The 17,941-nt window shown below is 38.5% G+C and overlaps 1 protein-coding gene across 3 annotated transcripts; it reads right to left on the bottom strand.

The window, feature by feature from the left end:
- Positions 1 to 280: 280 nt before the first annotated feature.
- cdc23 (CDC23 (cell division cycle 23, yeast, homolog)) lies at positions 281 to 6,096 on the bottom strand. 3 transcript variants are annotated; one of them, XM_062432758.1, is made up of 17 exons: positions 5,984 to 6,057; positions 5,089 to 5,494; positions 4,613 to 4,665; positions 4,321 to 4,454; positions 4,165 to 4,207; positions 3,967 to 4,072; positions 3,610 to 3,742; positions 3,221 to 3,398; positions 3,026 to 3,123; positions 2,681 to 2,762; positions 2,128 to 2,281; positions 1,859 to 1,978; positions 1,695 to 1,770; positions 1,540 to 1,601; positions 1,286 to 1,364; positions 696 to 815; positions 281 to 598 (listed from the first exon to the last, which is right to left on the bottom strand). In XM_062432758.1, the coding sequence occupies exons 2-17, from the start codon at positions 5,118 to 5,120 to the stop codon at positions 446 to 448; spliced, it is 1,623 nt and encodes a 540-aa protein (XP_062288742.1). In that variant the 5' UTR covers positions 5,121 to 5,494; positions 5,984 to 6,057; the 3' UTR covers positions 281 to 445. The 3 variants fall into 3 exon arrangements, with proteins under 3 accessions (XP_062288742.1, XP_062288741.1, XP_062288743.1); XM_062432757.1 differs by lacking the exon at positions 4,613 to 4,665 and having other exon boundaries at positions 4,321 to 4,458; positions 5,422 to 5,494; positions 5,984 to 6,096; XM_062432759.1 differs by lacking the exon at positions 4,613 to 4,665 and having other exon boundaries at positions 4,321 to 4,458.
- Positions 6,097 to 17,941: the final 11,845 nt, after the last annotated feature.

The following is a 17,941-nucleotide window of genomic DNA, read 5'->3' as shown; positions in this document are numbered from 1 at the left end:
ATGTATATATGTAAATAGTTCAAGGTGTCCTTTCTTTGCACTGGCTCCGTTCCCCTAAGGATCATATTTGTTTGTGCTTTCTTACACTGTTGACCCAGCAAAGTTATACAAAAACTGCCTGTGTATTAAAAACTATTCACAAACTGCTGAGACTAGATGAATCCAATGCTGTATGTAAATCAGGCTAACTGTACCCAGCATTTATAGTAAGAGCTTTGATTGTTTTTGCATTTATAGCATAAAACTCTTATCCTGGACAAAAGAAATCAGGATTGCAAGGTTTATAAACCAATGCGATTTTAATGTCAGTAATGACTCTGTATATGTCAACAAATAAATCCTTCCAACATGCTCTTATGGTAAAGTCTATCAAGCCCCCAAGTGTTTTTAAGCCACAATACACACAAATTGTCCATTTTAAGGCCAGTGAAGAGGAGGGTGAGTGTCAGGGTGTGAAGGAGATTAGGTTCAGCGGAGACACCCTCCTCACAGGAGTGTTGTTGTTGGAGAGAGGAGCAAACAGATCTGCTGATGGGGTCTCAATCTGATCTCTGACCTGTGAAATCTGCCTCAAAAGAGCTTTTCCCTCTTCGCGAGCCTAAAAAAAAAAAAAAAAAACCACCATCACCAAAATGTTAATGTGTTTCTACTACAGCGACTAGAACAGACTGATCAGATTATGTAGGGACACTTACATCATTGTAGTCGCAGCAGCGCTGAGCGCAGAGAGACGCCTCATCGTACAGTTTGTTCTTGAAATAGTACTGACCCAGGTACCGTAGGGCTGTGCTCACCTCAGCGTGCTCTAGTTGTTCCTGGTGTGACAAGCTTTTATTAGAAATAGATTTCTTCCAAACGCAAACACACACACAGAGATGGCCTCATGGGAATAAATATGCTATTATAACTGCCTTTACTCTACTGGAAAACAGAGTATTATAGAGGTGATGCTGGTGATAACGCCTGGCTCACAGTCTGCCCTCCAATTTATAACAAAGGTGCTGCATGTGACTGCAATCAGGATTCTGTGCAGGTTAATTCAGTTCTTTTGCACCAAACTCAGAAAACCCCTTCCTTACAGACTTCGTGTACAGCGGTCATGAAATGTTGAAAAGAGGAAAGGTCTTCCCTCAAAGTATTGGCACACCTGTCTAGAATATCATTGTATGCTGTAGCAGTAAAATTTCCTCTCACTAAAAAGCATGTGGTGAGCCAAAACCATGAGAGACTGATATCCCAAACTAAAAGTACAAAAGAATATGACGATTGTTATTCGAACACTTACCCCACAGGAGAAAATGTCTTGGATGTAAAGCATGTAAGACTGGGCAGCATCATCAGACTCATTCAGCTGTTCATGGAGCCTGTCAAAGACATAAGTATTCACATTTAGCTCTTTTTTTTATGATTAACACAATTAATATGTTGAGAGACTGCAGAGAAAGAAGCTGCACACCAAAGCTTCATTTTGTCCTCCAAAGGAAACATGACCTTAACTTTTTTTTTTGTATATCTTGGGATACAGTGATGAACACTTACTTTGCCAGTTTGAGTAGAGCCATTTTTTCTACATCTCCAACAGAGTACGCCCTCCAGTAACACTGGACAAAAAGAAAATATGTCATGGATTTAATCAGAAACCCCAATGAATCTAGTAAACAAACCAGGAAACAGACATTTTGTAACATGCATACCTTCTTGGCTTCAACTTGCTGTGATAGTTTTTCGTAGCTCTCACCCAGTGCCACCAACATGCGGGAGTCATTGGGCCTAGAAGATTACATTATAGTACGTCCATTTGGTTTATGAGCATCTCATATTTTAATATCCAGACCTTGTAATTAGTCATAGTCCATACCTGAGCTGGTGAGCCTTTCGATAATAGTACAAACAGTAAAAAGGCATCTTGAGGATCTCATACGTCTGGCCTAAACCATACCAGGCACGGTAGTCCCGCTTGTTCACTTCAATGGCATGTCTGCATGACGAGGAAACAGTAATGATACAGCTGATTTGACTCTATCACACTGTTGTAAAAGTTCAAGCAATAAATTAAAGGCTCCATCATTAAAAGTCCTTAAACAAGACGTTACAATATCAATATGTGCTCTACTTCTTCAGGCTGACCTGTACGCTTGGATAGCAGCTGAGGTGTTTTTCATTTCCATGTATTCATGGCCCATGAGAGTCCAGGCACCAAGACAGCGAGGGTTCAGTTTGAGGGCCCGCTGAAAGTAAAGAGCTGCTTTCTCATGCTGAGAGCGTAAACTGTAGTAGTTACCTGTGGGAGACACACAACTTATTACAGAGACATGTGACCTACTAGCACTGGCGCTTGATTTTGTTTATTTAAGCACAAGTTAAATTATTCTTTTAGTATATAAAACTCCAAATGTCCACCAAAAGTTAGCAGAATTCAAAATTATATTTTGTGTGCCTGCTGACAAATAATTTACCATTGAAAACAGAGAAAACATAGCAACTATTAGCACTTGTGAAGATGTAACCAATCATCATGCTTTGTACCTTGATAGATTACATGCAATTAATTTTCATTGTTATATACATTTTCTGGATTTATCAACTGATTTATCAATGGAAAAATTGTGCTGGAGAATGTTGCTTCTGTACTTTTGTAAACAGTAGCATTTGTGTTGATCGGATAGGCTCAAGTGCTTACCGATAACACAGCACGTCTCCACTCGATACTTGTCAATCTCCACCAGGTTGTGGGCCAAGTAGCTCAATTCTGGCTTCATGCTCTGTGGAAGTATCAAGCGTGATCATCAATATAATGGAATAAAAAAAAAAGTTTAATGCGTCCTCACAAGAGCATCTATCCTATGCTGGAAAATGCTGTGAACTCCTGATACTTCTGTATGATACCCCTACTTTATTTAGTCCATTAATACGTTTGTGATCAATATTCTTTAGACCTATAATGTCAATGTGGAGGGGAAACCAGTAAATAAATAATTTTTGAATGCCAATCAATAAGGAATCATGTTATAAGTGGTGAACTCACTTTGACGTAAAGCAGGTTGGAGAAGGTGTCCATGTTGTCAATGCGATAGGGATCCTGGTCCCTCAGCTCATTGAATAGAGCCAAAGCTTGATCAATATCTGAAAGGAATACAGACAGACTATTGTTAAAATTCAACCAATCCCCAAGACATTCTTCTAACAGGCAAATGTCTTATTGAAAAGTTCAAAGACAAACCTCTAATGTTGTGGTAGGCAACGGCAATCTGTGAGATGATGTAGGTGCTCTTAGAGAATCCGGCCTCAATGAGATTCTGATATTTCTGCAATGCTTCTTTGATCATCTGTAGCTCTGTGTACATGTGGGCCATAAAGAAGTCTTTCATCCAGCAGTCTGCCAGAGACAGTGACTTCAGCTGGGGAGAAAGGACAGAAGACCACAATAGAGGGATAAATTGAATTACCTCGGACAGAGCCTATTTCTGTTTCTTTGCATTGATCAAATGAGAACATTTTGGGGGGTTTTTTGTTTCATGTTTTGTTCTGAGACATAAGTACGGTTTAAAAATCATGCAGCTGTGTTTCTTGGATTAATTTGACAGTTTTTGTAAACAGAAAAGCAGCTACCATTTCAATGTTGGTGACAAGGTTACTGAGTTCCAGCCATGCTCCCCAGTGAAGAGGAAGAGCATGAATTGCCTCGACAAACACTTCCACTGCCTCCTTCAGCAGATCTAGCTTCCGTAGTACCACCCCATACCTGTGTTTACACACACACACACACACACACACACACACACACACACACACACACACACACACACACACACACACACACACACACACACACACACACACACACACACACACACACACACACACACACACACACACACACACACACACACACACACAGTTTATGAGCAATTATTCCTCTGTATAATCTGAAGAAAAAAAGTGTACACTTTGGAAAAAGGTTCTTACAGGTACAGGGTGAACCCATCCAACTCTCCTGCAATGTGCTTCTTACTGAGTTCAACCCTCAGTTCTCGCAAAGCCTCATTTCGCACTTGACCCTTCTCCAGAGGACCTGCCGCAACACAGAAAAACACAAAAAGGTTCAGTGTTAAAGGATAAAAAAATTATTATTACTATTGCTGGCATAAACAGATAAGTCCTCACCTAGGCTGTCGACAGTCTCATCGTCTTTCTTTTTTTCACCTGACTGTTGACAAAGAAGGACACCTTTGAAATCAGTCACTGGCATTAAAATCAAAGTGGAAGCATTGATTGCAATTACAAAGACTGTCAACATGTCAGGTACCTACAGACCCTTACCAAATAGCGAGAATACATATAGAGGAAATAAGCCTTCTGACTGCAGCAGCCCTTCAGAAAGTAGGCAGCACGATCATACTCTTTCAGGTCAAAGTAGGATTTGGCCAGTGTAAGTGCATCAAGGTCTTGTGCATCTTCCTGTATTTGGAACAGACAATTAAAAAGAAAAGTCATCCCAATCGTCAATATCAAGTAATCTCCATTACTGTAAAACAATCTAATTGAAAAACATAAATGGCTTTCATAAAGCATTAACTTTATGGGCCAGTTCAGAAAACAAGAACAAGCCAACTTTCCTTTATACACAGACAACTGTCAGCAGGGGGCAGTATAAACCTTCTCTTCCTGACAGAGAGAAAAAGTTGATTTACATTAACTGGCAAACCTAACCTTAGATGCACTAATGATATTTTCTGCAACGTTGCACTTCTTATTGGCTTTTCTTGCTTGTGTGCATTTGACTCTTTCATTTTTTAATGCTGAATGTGTATTGTAATATTTCATGTTATGAAAAAAGGTCATGAAATCAATGACGAATTGATTCTACTAACAAATAAACAAACCTACATATATATACATATATATATATACACACATATATATACATATACATATATACATATACATATATATATACATACACACATATATATACATATACATATATATATATATATATCAGGTACAACCCTGATACATATATTCTTCTGTGCCACTGACTCCATCTCCAACAAATAAACTATTTACTCCTGTTTGAGTAATACTTACTTAAAGATAAAATATATAGATGTTAGTTGCATTTAAAGATTCACATCCTCTGTGTTCAGGGCTCACTGGTGTGGGGTCAGGCTCAATTTTGAGGAATATGTATCAAAATAAGCACAACATGTAGAATATTTTAATCTGACTGAGAAAAGAAACGTGTCATTGTATCTTAAATAATATATTTAATCTAGTGTAAACATACATCTTAAATTAAGAGCTGGAACAAGCAAACAAATGTCAATTTATTCCATATTGATATACAATAAGGAATTAAAGGATTTCTGAACCCTAAAGCCACTTAAAGGGGAAATGATGGGGGACTGGGAGTGTACAAACCTCAGTAAAAGGCTGTGATGGGGGTAATGCATCCTTGGGCAGAGGGTCCAAAGCAAATGCCAGTTCAGAAGCCCTACAATGTAAACACAGAAAGCTTGTGACATAACGGTGCTGTATTTCTACAACTTGATCCAGTACCTATATCCCAAAATCAAAAGCTAGAAACAAACTACAGATTAAACCAGGCATTAAGGAATAACAATATCTTAATTACACAGATACAAAGACATGATCTATATACAAATAATAATATAATAGCGAAGATCGATTATTTTAGCTCACGGTGTTTTGGTCCCAAGGCGCACTTTCCTCTCCATAATATAACAACATAAAAATCATCTTTGTGAATATTTTCCGTGCCTAATCATTTAACATTGGTCTGGACGGGAATATAACACTGACAGGCTGTTTATTGAATTCAAACAACGTAACGTTACTGTGTTAAAATGAGACACTGCTAATGTTGCTAACAGGCTGTTCACTCGGCGTTAATGTTTAATTACTGAGGTAGCACAGCAAAAAGACAAGCACTTAATGGCACATTTATCACAGCCAGTCTCACCACTTTGCGCTGTGTAAAAGTCCTCTTTCTTTACAAAGCGAAATCGCTGTTATGAGCTGTTTCTTGATTTGAACCAGGTCCCCAAACTCACTGCAGAGAGCCGCCATTTTCATATTTCACCAAGCAAGCACGCGATTGGTGGAAGTTACAAAGCGCTAGTCCCGCCCACCAAGATAACGTCACTTCCCCTTCCTAAAATTAAATAAATATTTATTTTGCTGTGACCTTAATCTATTATTAAACCAGAAAATTAAAGTTTGACTCAAATTCAAAATCCACTTTGTTTTATTTGCGAGTTTTGATTAAATGTCTGTTGAGTTATTATTGATGAGAAACATTCTTCTATAGCAAAATTTCATATACATACATAAATAGAAACCCAACTTGTCTTCACGTCCTGCTTAAAGATAATGAATCGATTGCTGTCAATATAGTCAGGAAAACATGTTATTTGTTATTCTAAATTATCAGTTAATAATTATAAATTATAAATTAAACAACATTACCGAGAATAGGTGATCAAGAACAGTAATTATATTCATGTTGATCAGTAAACAATGCACAGTTAAAAATAGTAACTAAGCATGTACCTTCTTTGGATCAAATATTATGTGTTGTACCCCTTTAAAATAGAAAGAGTAAGCTGCTGATTTGTTTTCCTCACCTGTAATCACATGCTGGATAAAGACTTAATAACTTTATCATGGCTGTTCACTCTATATTTATCATCTGGAGATCTCTCTTTACTCAGGGCTTACAACTCGTTTAGCTCAGAGCTTACAGTCATTTTACACTCAAAACTTCAAATGTGGGATATGCCCACCTTTAGCCCACGGCTTACCCCAGCTTCAGAGCAAGGTTATCCCTGACTTTTCAGGTTTATACCCAAAGGATACGGTCAGAATAACTGGTCTGAACTGGAACAAAGCAATGAAATGTTAATTTTCCAATCAAATCATTGTGGTGAATAATTGTGACTAGGCTTTGTTTTGAGATATTTTTTGAGCTGGTACTACACACATGCCAGCTTAGTTTTCATCATGTCATCATGCAGGTATACGACATTTACACAGGAATAGCATAACCTCCAGTTTTCAAATGCTTGCTGCTGACTCCACAGTGCAATTTCCAAGGTACTATATGCAGAAATAAAAACCCTTTCCTGAAATCTATTCTTAGCCCTCTCTTTGTTCATCTTATGCTGTTGTTTAATAGTTTGACCACAAACCTGCCTGACAACTCTTTTAAGGATCTAAGGGATACAGTGGTGTTAACCTGACTTTGAGAAAACACTTTCAGCAACCATGCAGCAACTTTTCATCTACAATACAAAATTTCTGCAGCATCTCATTTACATGCAGAACAGGCACCGAATATAATTTGTGTCATGAACTTTAAATTAATAAAGTTTCCACAAATTCTACTAGATCCTGGATAAGACAATCATTTTTGAGTATTTCTTAACAACCAAACCTTCTGGAAACAAACAAAGCTTTGAAAAAATACCAGAATGTGATCAGTGTGAGATTATTCATTATCAGTGGATCTAAGTCTTACCAGGACATAAGGTGTAAATACTTTGTGATGTGATGAACCCTGCAGCGGTACTGTCAGTATTATCTGCATTTGCTTGCATGGAAGCTGCGATTTATTACTTAATTAACTTCTAACTCAGGACCAAATTTTGAAGGCAAAGACCCTTTCTTGTATCATTACTGGGTTTTTTTTAATTTATTGTCTGCCCAACTCCTGTCACTGGCCTCTCTGCTCGCCCCAGCTTCAATGCTGCAGGAATAACATGGCTCATCATGTTCCTGTCCATTAATATCAGAAGTGCCATTGGGTTTGGGATTCCCGTCACAATGCACATAAGTAAGAAAACAGCTTCTTCTACAATATACATAATATTAATATTCTTTCCTATATATTCATATTAATATATTCTGAAAATGATAAACCTAATTAGAATAAGCACAATATAATTATTTGTATTTTAGATCAAATAATGAAGACCGTGATTAATTGAAAGTGGAGTTGTTAACCAAAAGTTCAATCACACCAAGTCAAAAAGACAGAACAGTTGTAAGTTAGAGGAATTTAAATCTGCACCTTTCAAAGGTTCAAATGTATGTAATGAGAATGGCACAATCAATAAATCCAGCACCAGCATGCACCCTTGAAACAGTAGACCAACAGGTGCATGCTGAGCTAGCACCAAAACCCACATGACAGCTGCCAAATGCACTTTGATCATAGAGAAGGCTCATTCTTCAAATATTGTTCAACCAAGATGTTTCTGTTGTAAGAGTTGGATGGCTTTCATGCACACAGTGACCACAGACAGCACAAAGCTGTTTTATTTAGACCACAGATCTGGCACAGGCTGAGGTCCACAGTGGCTCATCCATCAGAAAGGAAGAGCAAAAAGAACCCATGTGGCCAATGTTGGATCAGTAAACTCTCACACTCTTCTTTTCAATATACATTGGTGTGTGTATCTATCATTGACTATTCAGTGTACGAGAACACATGAGCTTGGTAGTATTTGAGTAGAACAAGCATGCTATACAATGCTATTTTCTTAATAAAAAAACTTCCTTGGCATATTCATGAAAGGAAATTGACATATATGGGGAAATAATCTTCAGTAGACAGGTACATTAGTCCGTGAAATATATTTAATCTGGTATATAATGTGCTTACAGGATCTGTTCTTGAATGAACAAAAAAGCTGTGGGAACTATATCATTTTTTCAATATTATAGAAACTCAACTGTGTACTCCTAGTCTTAGTCTTACTCAAACAAATAATTATATGCATCTTGAAGTAAATGTTGGTTAAGCCTCACTTTACCTATTTAATATTCCTGTTATTATATTATATACTGTAGATACTCCTTTTACCTAAAACCCTGCTTGCTCTGCCATTAGATATACAATTTGGACTTTTACATTTTGGTGAGGTTAAAGCATAGGGATGAAAGATGGGGATGGATGATACGCATGTAATACTCATACTTACTTATTCCTGCCTAGAGGTGGCACTGTCTAACGTGATTCACCTTCGGTAGGAGCATGAAGAAATATATCTAGTGTATTACAGAAAAACTGTTTTTTAAAAGCTTTTCAACATTGTGTAGACATTTTGATAATCTGTGACAACATCCTTGAATTTGCTGGACTATGAACATCTGCTTGTATTATCAGAATTACTCTACAAACCTGACAGTGAAGTTGACCGTCCACATCCTTCTTTTTATGTCCTTGACAGCTACCTCAGGAGCAGTGTGTTTCAGATGTCTTTCTTAATTGCTTGAATTTAGCTGGAACTGAACTGGGACTTTGGTGTTTGAAATTAATTGTCTCTGGTACCTCCGGTCTCCTTAAGGAGATATATGGATGACAGATTCTTAAAAACTATATTCACAGCGGAGGGAGAATAAGTCCTCCAATTAAGTTTCACATGATACTGAGGCTCTGGTTGTTTGGTTTGCTATGAAACATAAAATCCCACATGTCAAAAAACAAGACAGCAGAATATAATTTTCCTTCATTTGGATGCAGCTTCTCCCCTCACATCCCTGCACTTCCTACTCTCTGTTGGACATATTCTGTTGGACATGTTTCCCTATTTTCTCCACAGAGCAAAAGCCACTTACATAAGAAGACTGACAAAGTAATCAAGTAGCGCCACAGTTTACAAGGCCGAGCACATGGCTCACTGAGCAGGTTGAAAGGGGTGCAGAGACATGCCATTTAAGCCACCACTTTCATTCAGCCCTTCCCAACTTTCTTGTTTTCATCTCAGGTCTGTCTTTCTCTCATTCTTTCTCCATCTCTCACACACACATATACATGCACACACATTTTATTTTCCTCCTTGCCTCTATAATACTTCACTTAAACATCCCACACACGCATATATCCTGCAGGTATGGGGCAGTGAAGTGCATGACGGAGCTGCTGAGACAGAATTTTGAGACAGCTGTGTAATTGAAAGGGGAAAATGCCAAAATGTGCTTGATTGTTTTTTTAATTATTATTATTTTGTGTGCATATGCTTTCACCTTGGCAGCCAAAGTTGTTTGTAAAAAGTCATGTCTTGCAGAATTATTCAATCTAGTATTTGTCGTTTTGATGTGAAGAGGGGTTTTTTTTAACTGTTAAAAGTCACTTTTTAGACCAAAATGCCCCATTGTCTATGCATGGGAATCTAGAAATGACTATAGATTATCTTTAGATTATTACCAAGGCTAACGGTTAAACAAAGAGTACTTTATTAAATTAAACCAACATAAAGTGCCAATTAAATATTCACAATATGGATAGTGGAAATCAGTAGATTCAGTGGTGCGTGATGTGGTTGAGCGTGTGTGGGGGTTTTGTAAAGTGCAAAACAATAAACTAAAACAACACAACCAAACCAGAATGACGGGTGCAGAGGAAGCGATTAGACTGCTGACAGGACTTCAAGACTTATGGGTATCAAGTCACACTAATCAGTCACCTGCAGAACAAGCAAAGATACACGATAATACCAAATTAAACCCAAGATGACATCAGGGGTCCACTGAGCAACCCCAGTACCTGAGAGGTAAATTAAAAGAGCAGGTGTAACAAGAGCAATGCAAAAAGGCAGAATGAATTGGCAAACATAAAGCAAAACAAACCAAACCGTGAAACAAACAAAAACAACCTAGCCAGGAACCCACTGGGCTAACTAGACAAACCCGATCAGTCCAAAAAGTTTCAGCAGTAGCTGGAGGATCTGAGGCTTTTGGAGACAGTGACAGATCCCATCCTATGACAAGAACATCAGGAGCTTTACTGTCCCTCTCACCCTCCAAACTCTCAATAGGAACTTCAGACATCAGGAGCTTTACTGTACCTCTCACCCTCCAAACTCTCAATAGGAACCACAGAAACTGAAAGCACGGACACTATCACAAGTGTGGGAATAATATTTACCTCCTGAGCTATAGAATCACTTGCATCACTAGGGCTATAATAAAAAGAATAATTCTCGGTATATCTGTCAGAGATCAAAGGTTCAATGAGCTTTATGTGGTTGAGGATTTATCTGCTGCAAAACCAGAAAATGCACACTCCTTCTCTGAAAAGTAGTAGGCTACTCTTACTTTTTCCTCTTCTCTCATTTCATATTGCAGCTCTGTATCCAAGAAAGGCTCAGTCTCTGTAGTTTTGATCTTCAGGGGCTCAGCGCAGGACCCTGTGATTGGCCACTGCTGATGCTGTTTAGTTGGACTGAGAACAGCCAACAGCCATGTCTCATCAGGGCAGCCACCACCTGAGCACTGGGCACTGCACCACACCGCCTTCACAAACACACAGGTCTGGTCTGCACTGGATTTTATTTATTGGATTTTTTTAATTATCATGACACTGTGGATAATGAGAAAGTCTGACATTTTATTGCTCTCTCTGTTGTCTGTTCTTTGCCATAAAGAACATGTTTTGATTGAGGTTATATGGGGAGAGTGGGGAGATAGAAAAAGATGGTGATAGCCTTCTGCAAAAGAAAAAAAAAGAAAGTGCCAGTCAGGCAGAGCAGAGCAGTAACCACATCCTTCACGTCAAGGTGGCATGTGATGTGTCCCAGAAACATGTCAGGCCGTGGATAATGGCTGAGACAGATGTGTCATGTCTGTGCACAGAGGGGGAGCGGGGGATATGTTTTGGGTACAGGATTAATTTGCCTTTTGGGACAGGTGCTGAGAGGAGCGGGAGCAGACACAATAACTCTAATGTTACGTGCAAACCTTCCCTCCCCCTCCAGTCAAATCCACAGGACACTGGGAACATGTAGCTAACTAATTCATATGGAAAATCTCTGTCAGCGATATGCTTTTACACAAGTGTTATTATTTCCTGTAATGTGATACCCTTCTTGCTCTCCTTTGAGCAACATGGATTGTGGCTCTGTACTACATTGAGCTGGTAGCACTCATGTTACCAACTGGTAACAACAAATTATACTTAGTCAGTCTGACTCTGCCTTGATTTAAACCAGATACTACATCATATTCTAACTGAAACTGAAAAAAACATCATGCCCCGGGTTTCATTGAGTACAGGCTTTTAATCATTTCATATCGCTGAGTCCCCGGTCAACTGCAAGAGTTATGGCGCATGGATGAATTTTGATATGTAATAAGCCAGTCAAACATAATTATCAACAGATGTAATTCAGGTCAAAAATGGCAGCACTCAGTTTGGATGAAGATGATGGGTTGTTGCACCCAAGGCTATGTATATATCTCATTTAATATTTAATGATTCATGACTTTATACATGAATTCTGATAGCAATTCTTTTTCCTCCATATAACCCAGAAGAGATATTACTAAATTATAACAGGACTACATGTTCTCTGTTCCTTCCTCCAAATGGTGCAATGCTGTCAGGTAATGGATGAAAGGGATCAAACGTGTGTGTTGCTATTATATCCTTTCAAGCTGGTCGACTCTTGTAAATTGGCTCTTTTTCAGAACATCAGGTGATCAGTGTGAGAAAACAAAGTGTTCCTTACTGTTGCTACTGCTTGTGCAGAGACTGAGGATGACGACACCCAAAATCAATGTAAATGTAATCTGCAAACCAGCTTGTCATATGTGGTTATTTGAGACAGCTAAACATCAGAGTTCATACCCATTTTTGGGAACGGCTCCCTTCTAGGCACCCAGAAGTCGAGAAGTCAACACTGAGGTCGAAAGACTTGACCTTTCTAGCCTCAGCTACTGCCACTGCCATGCTGACCCTATAAACCTCACTGACCTGCCCGTGGGTCAGTCATCTCAAAATTATTTACACTCACAGAATTGTATTTAAAATTCTAGTTGTAATTTGTTGGTGTCTTTAAAAAAAAGCCATATACTTCACACACAATAAGAATTCTGTATGAAATAATGCATTAGACATTTAGTATATTTACATTTCATGAAAAGTGGCAGGCACAAACAAACATGAACTCTTGGATTTGAATATTTCATTCAGTGTAAACATCATACAACTTCAGTGAAGAGCGGATACAGAACATATATGTCAGATAGCATGTACTATTTTTAACAAGTCTCCTGTGTAGAGCCAAACCAACAATGAACTGCACTGTGTGTGTATCCAAAGCCTGATATATCGTATTGCTCTGTGCCATAGACCTCTGTTGTTGCCCAATGAAATCCATTGCTGCCAAATGCAATGTCAATGAGCCACACTGCTGCACAGGGTGACATGTTCCTTCACCAGGAAAAGTTTGGTCACGGTAGTTTGTTTACAAACCATCACATTTTCACCCACACTGATGTGTTAATAGTTTTTGGACAGCAATGGAGGTCTACAGCATAGATGATTGTGATAACAAGTTAATTGCCAGTCTGGTTCTGCACTTGAGCGTCGATGACAAGCCATAGCCTTTAAGGGGTTAAATGCTCAACCGCCTGGGTAAAAAAATTATACTATTCAGAGCAAAAAAATTCATCTACACCAGAGGTGGAAATGACCCCTGCAGACCACTCGATTTTTCATGCTGACAGGTGAACTGAAATAACCTTTTAATTTAAAGGTGAGGTTGTTCAGTTCATGGTTACACACTGCTGCTGCCACATCTCCAGGAAGCATTTAACAGTTTTTCTCTCCTCACTAGAAATTTACACAGTCCATTCTTCCTCCGAGCAGAGTTCATTTCCATTGTTGTGGCCGACATTTACACCCTGCATGAAGCTATACTGCCTTCCTTTTTGAATTGGCTCACCTCATCTCCTCAATAGAAGGTTCCCACGGTAAGCGTTGTTATCGTGTTTGGTAACATTAACCACACCAATGTGGCTTTTGAGCTCCTTAACGACAGGCAACAGATGACATGCCCCAGCGGACACTCAAGCAGCATTAATGTCAAACACTGATGCTCACCGCCTGCTCCTAAAGGCTCTGTTGGGACTGTCTGACCATATCACACTGGTTCTCTCAGGGAGTGTTTCGAGTGCACAAATTGGGTTATGTTCCCTCCAGCTTGGGACACTTGATGAACTCACTGACACGAAAACATCACACACAGCACATCGTTGTGTGTGAAGATATGTGCATCACTGCAACCGCTGACAGTGAACTGCTCTTTTTGACATCAAGGCTCAGAAGAAGCAGAATGCTGAAGACCTCATCAAGGCTTGAAGAGAGGCGAAATATCACTGAGTCCCCATTATGCCACTACTTTATCCCTTCAATTCAGACTGCTTTTGGCATTATTCCTGCTTGCAGATGGTTTTTAAAAGGGAGGAAGCTATATTCATTTGGAAACAAAAAAAAAACTTCCTCTCCTTCTCTGTATTGCTCTTTGTTTCTCACTCTGAAATACACATAGTGGCCTTGAAACAAAATTAATTAAAAACGAAGCAGAATAATTAAAAACTGATAATATGTGAATAAGGACAAAGGAATCATTATGATGACTAGAAAGCTGATAAAAAAACAAAGAAAAACAGACTCACTGCTTTTAGTTTTTGTAGAAATTATGTTCAGGAAGACGTTGATCTATAGTTGCATATTCACTTAAATTTTAGTTTTGAGTGGCGTTTTTTACATATACAAGGTGCCTACCTTTCTTTAAATGTATTTAGAGGTTAACATATCTTAAGGGTTATCAACTATTCATACTTTATAGTTAGAGAGGGGAAATGTCTATTCTGATTCTGTTTTTCTGTGGTTGGGATTTATTGCAGTTAATGAAACACAATCAAGAGCATGTGGCTGAGCTGTTGTTTTAAAGTCAGATTTAATTATTTTACATAAATGACTTACTCTGGTGCACAGAGAGAAGAGCTGATTTTAAGAGTTGAATTTATTCTTATAGCACCTGTTATAAAAATGAGCTTGTCAAAGAAGATGACAAAACAAGAGAAAAAGAAATTGATTTACTTATGATTTTCTTGAACAGCGGGCACATCTCCACATATCACATCAGGAAGACTATTTGAATTTTTACCACTGAAATGTCAAAAACTGATTAAAGAATGACACTCTTGAGAAAAAATAAAGAGTTTCAAAGACGTTTTTGCCAGCACTGGATGAAGACATCCATCCATTATTTAGGTTTGACTGCATGCGTGCATATACACGCACAATCACGCACACAATCACGCACACACACACACACACACACACACACACACACACACACACACACACACACACACACACACACACACACACACACACACACACACACACACAAAGAGAGAGAGATGGAAGTGGAAAAGGAGAAATTAATTTTTCATGTGTCAACACTGGGGCAGGAGTGTGCACAGAGTTTTTACAGTTTTCACAATTCATGTTTTGGTTCAAACTTCAATATCAGTACATTACATACCCACAATAAGGTATGTAATACAATACAGTGTATTATTAATCTAGTCTTTTTATGTTTTTTGTCTAATGTGTCAGAAGCAAAACAAATACACAGTATGACCCCAAGTAATAAATATTGTATATTCTTAAAGCCCTTGAAATGAACTCACTGTAACACCCTCTTAAAGCTTTTATCATGTGATGTAATTATGATCTAATAATGGAGGCCTCTGATGTGCTCAATTACTGTGGCATTCCTCTAAATGTCAAAAAAAATTTAACATCTTTGTAGTATCCCATTTTTTATTTCAGTCTTGTCTGCTTCTAAAGGACAACTCTTGAGTCAGCTCTGGATTAAATAGATCTATGGATCAATTTTTCATCCTAAAAACCTTTTTCAAATGACTCGAGGCAATCACTGCAGAGTTTGCCAAAGGTCTGTCTCTGTCTTTCCTCTCTGTTCTTCCTTTGCTTTTCCTTTGCTTGCATCACTCACATCTGCCTTTTGTGGAGTGAATTAGTAAAAGACAGCACTAATAAAAGAGCAGTCAACTGGAGCTGACTGATTGAATTAATAAGTGATATAATCATAGCTGATCTGTAAAATTATGTACAAGCCAAAGCATTAAGAGCACTGGGTGTAGCACACTGGAGAGTCTGGCTGTCTGTCATATTTCCTGCATCTGCTCTCTGCTCCTGTCAATCCCATCTTCACTTAATTGCTTAAGATGGAGGGTTGCAAGTCTTAAAGAGCTCCCTCTCTGTTTAATTCTGCTCAAATAAAAACTTGAGATGCTTGGCTTGTTTATGGCTGCCTCTTTTGAATGTTTACTGCATTAGAATCAAAATTAACTTTGAGATTTGGAGTCCCTTAAGATATCTTAGCATTTATAATTAGACAGCTGGCAAATTTTGACATTATAATATGTCAGACTGTTTTGCCAACGTCACATATTAATATATTATATTAGAGAAACACCCTCTGAGCCAAAATAAGAATCCATCCAGCGCTCACAAATGTGCATGTGGCTGCTACCCTCTCAGTTCTGTTCATGTGTTTGTTATGTGAGGGCAAAAGAATGGTATATTTCATCAGTGATTGAAAAATTAAAATTCATGGCTCGGAGGCTTTGGGTTAAAAGTTAAAGGATGGAGACGGAGCTCCAACCAGCTAGAGTTCATCGTAATGCCATTGGAATGTATGGCACTAAATCGCATTCATTGTGTAGAGTCCTGCAATGAATCGTGTTGTTCAGCCTGGTCCTGACTGCAAAAAACTGAATGACTTCTAACTGAGCACTTCCCTGAGGAGGCAACCAACACCTCAAACACTGGGATTCAGAATGTGTAACAGACAGGAGGAAAGCTTAATTCTTGTTGTAGTATCAAGTATCAGTATCAGTATGCTTTACAGGTCATAATACTGAATAATTTAAGTGATACCAGATCGATTTTAAAGGATACTTAAGAAATACAGAATTTGGCAATTTTACATTGTCAAGGAAAACAAGTTAGCCAATGCTCCTGTAAGTTACTGCCTATTTTGGATGTGTTTGATTGTCTGTGTAACTTTATCAAATGCTGGTACATTATAACTATATCTTAATGAATCTTATGTAAAATTCATGACTTTCTCTCACTACCTGACACCCTATTTATTTTAATTTTTGAACAATCACTCCTTTCATTATACACTCCAACATCTCCTTTACAAAATACATCAAATTGAGGAACAAAATACCAGTATGCCCTTTTTACACTGTGTTTCTGTGATTTTAAACAATTATTGTCAAATGTTCAAATTTTCTGTCCACACAGAACAAAAGACCTCTGACAAAGAAGCACCAAGATGACATCATGTGTCTACCTTTGTGTTTTTTTAGACTCAAACACCATTAAACACCAGCAGTGTGTAATTTCTCTCGTCACACCAGTGGCCCCTCACAGTCATGGCAATCAACAATTCTACACGCTCATTAATGATCACACCCTTGGCTGTACTGGGGCTCTGGCCGTGTTATTAATTTCCATGTAGCGATATCTATGTTTATTTATCCACAAAATTCCTGTAAATAATCTGTGTTTGTGGTAGGGAGCAGCAGTGTGAAAGAGTCACTGATACCCAGTCTATTAACTTGTTGACACTTTGGGGTCGGCCCGACTCTGGGCTAATGTGGAGTGTGACCGAGCAGAACCATCTTCATTATCCCGGCGTAATGTTTCATTGCTTCGAGCTTGTGCACTGATGGCCACCCACCCACTTCTGTGCCTCCACCTCTCCTCTTCTATTGCTCCATGTCTCTATCTTCTGTAAATGTGTGGGTTTGAAGGGCTGCTTGCCAACCGGCATTTAAAAAAAAAAAAAAAAATTTCCTCTGATTTCTAGTTTATTTCACCCTCCGTCCATCCATCTCTTTCTTCTAGTTCCATCTTTTGCTGTAGTGTCAGAGCTTTATTGCATCATCTTTCTTTGCTGTACTTGCACTCATATTTCTTCCTCTCATTTTGCTTTCAGATGTTGCCATCTGTCTGCACTCGCTGGCCTGGCTGCTCTTGTATTATTTGTACGTCTTCCTCACAATTTTGTTGGGGTAAATCACA

The sequence above is a fragment of the Scomber scombrus genome, chromosome 14, assembly GCF_963691925.1.
Source record: "Scomber scombrus chromosome 14, fScoSco1.1, whole genome shotgun sequence".
NCBI lineage: Eukaryota > Metazoa > Chordata > Actinopteri > Scombriformes > Scombridae > Scomber > Scomber scombrus.
Note: the sequence above shows the minus strand (reverse complement) of the source record. Positions and strands in the feature narration are given on the sequence as shown.

Bases quoted from the DNA above. Each gene is read 5' to 3' on its own strand.
- cdc23 (XM_062432757.1), bottom strand. From the start codon at position 6,096: ATGAAAATGGCGGCTCTCTGCAGTGAGTTTGGGGACCTGGTTCAAATC. The intron at 3,743-3,966 runs GTAAGAACCTTT...GTGTAAACACAG, and splicing joins GATGGGTTCACCCTGTACCT to GTATGGGGTGGTACTACGGA. The intron at 2,282-2,680 runs GTAAGCACTTGA...TGTCTCCCACAG, and splicing joins GGAGACGTGCTGTGTTATCG to GTAACTACTACAGTTTACGC.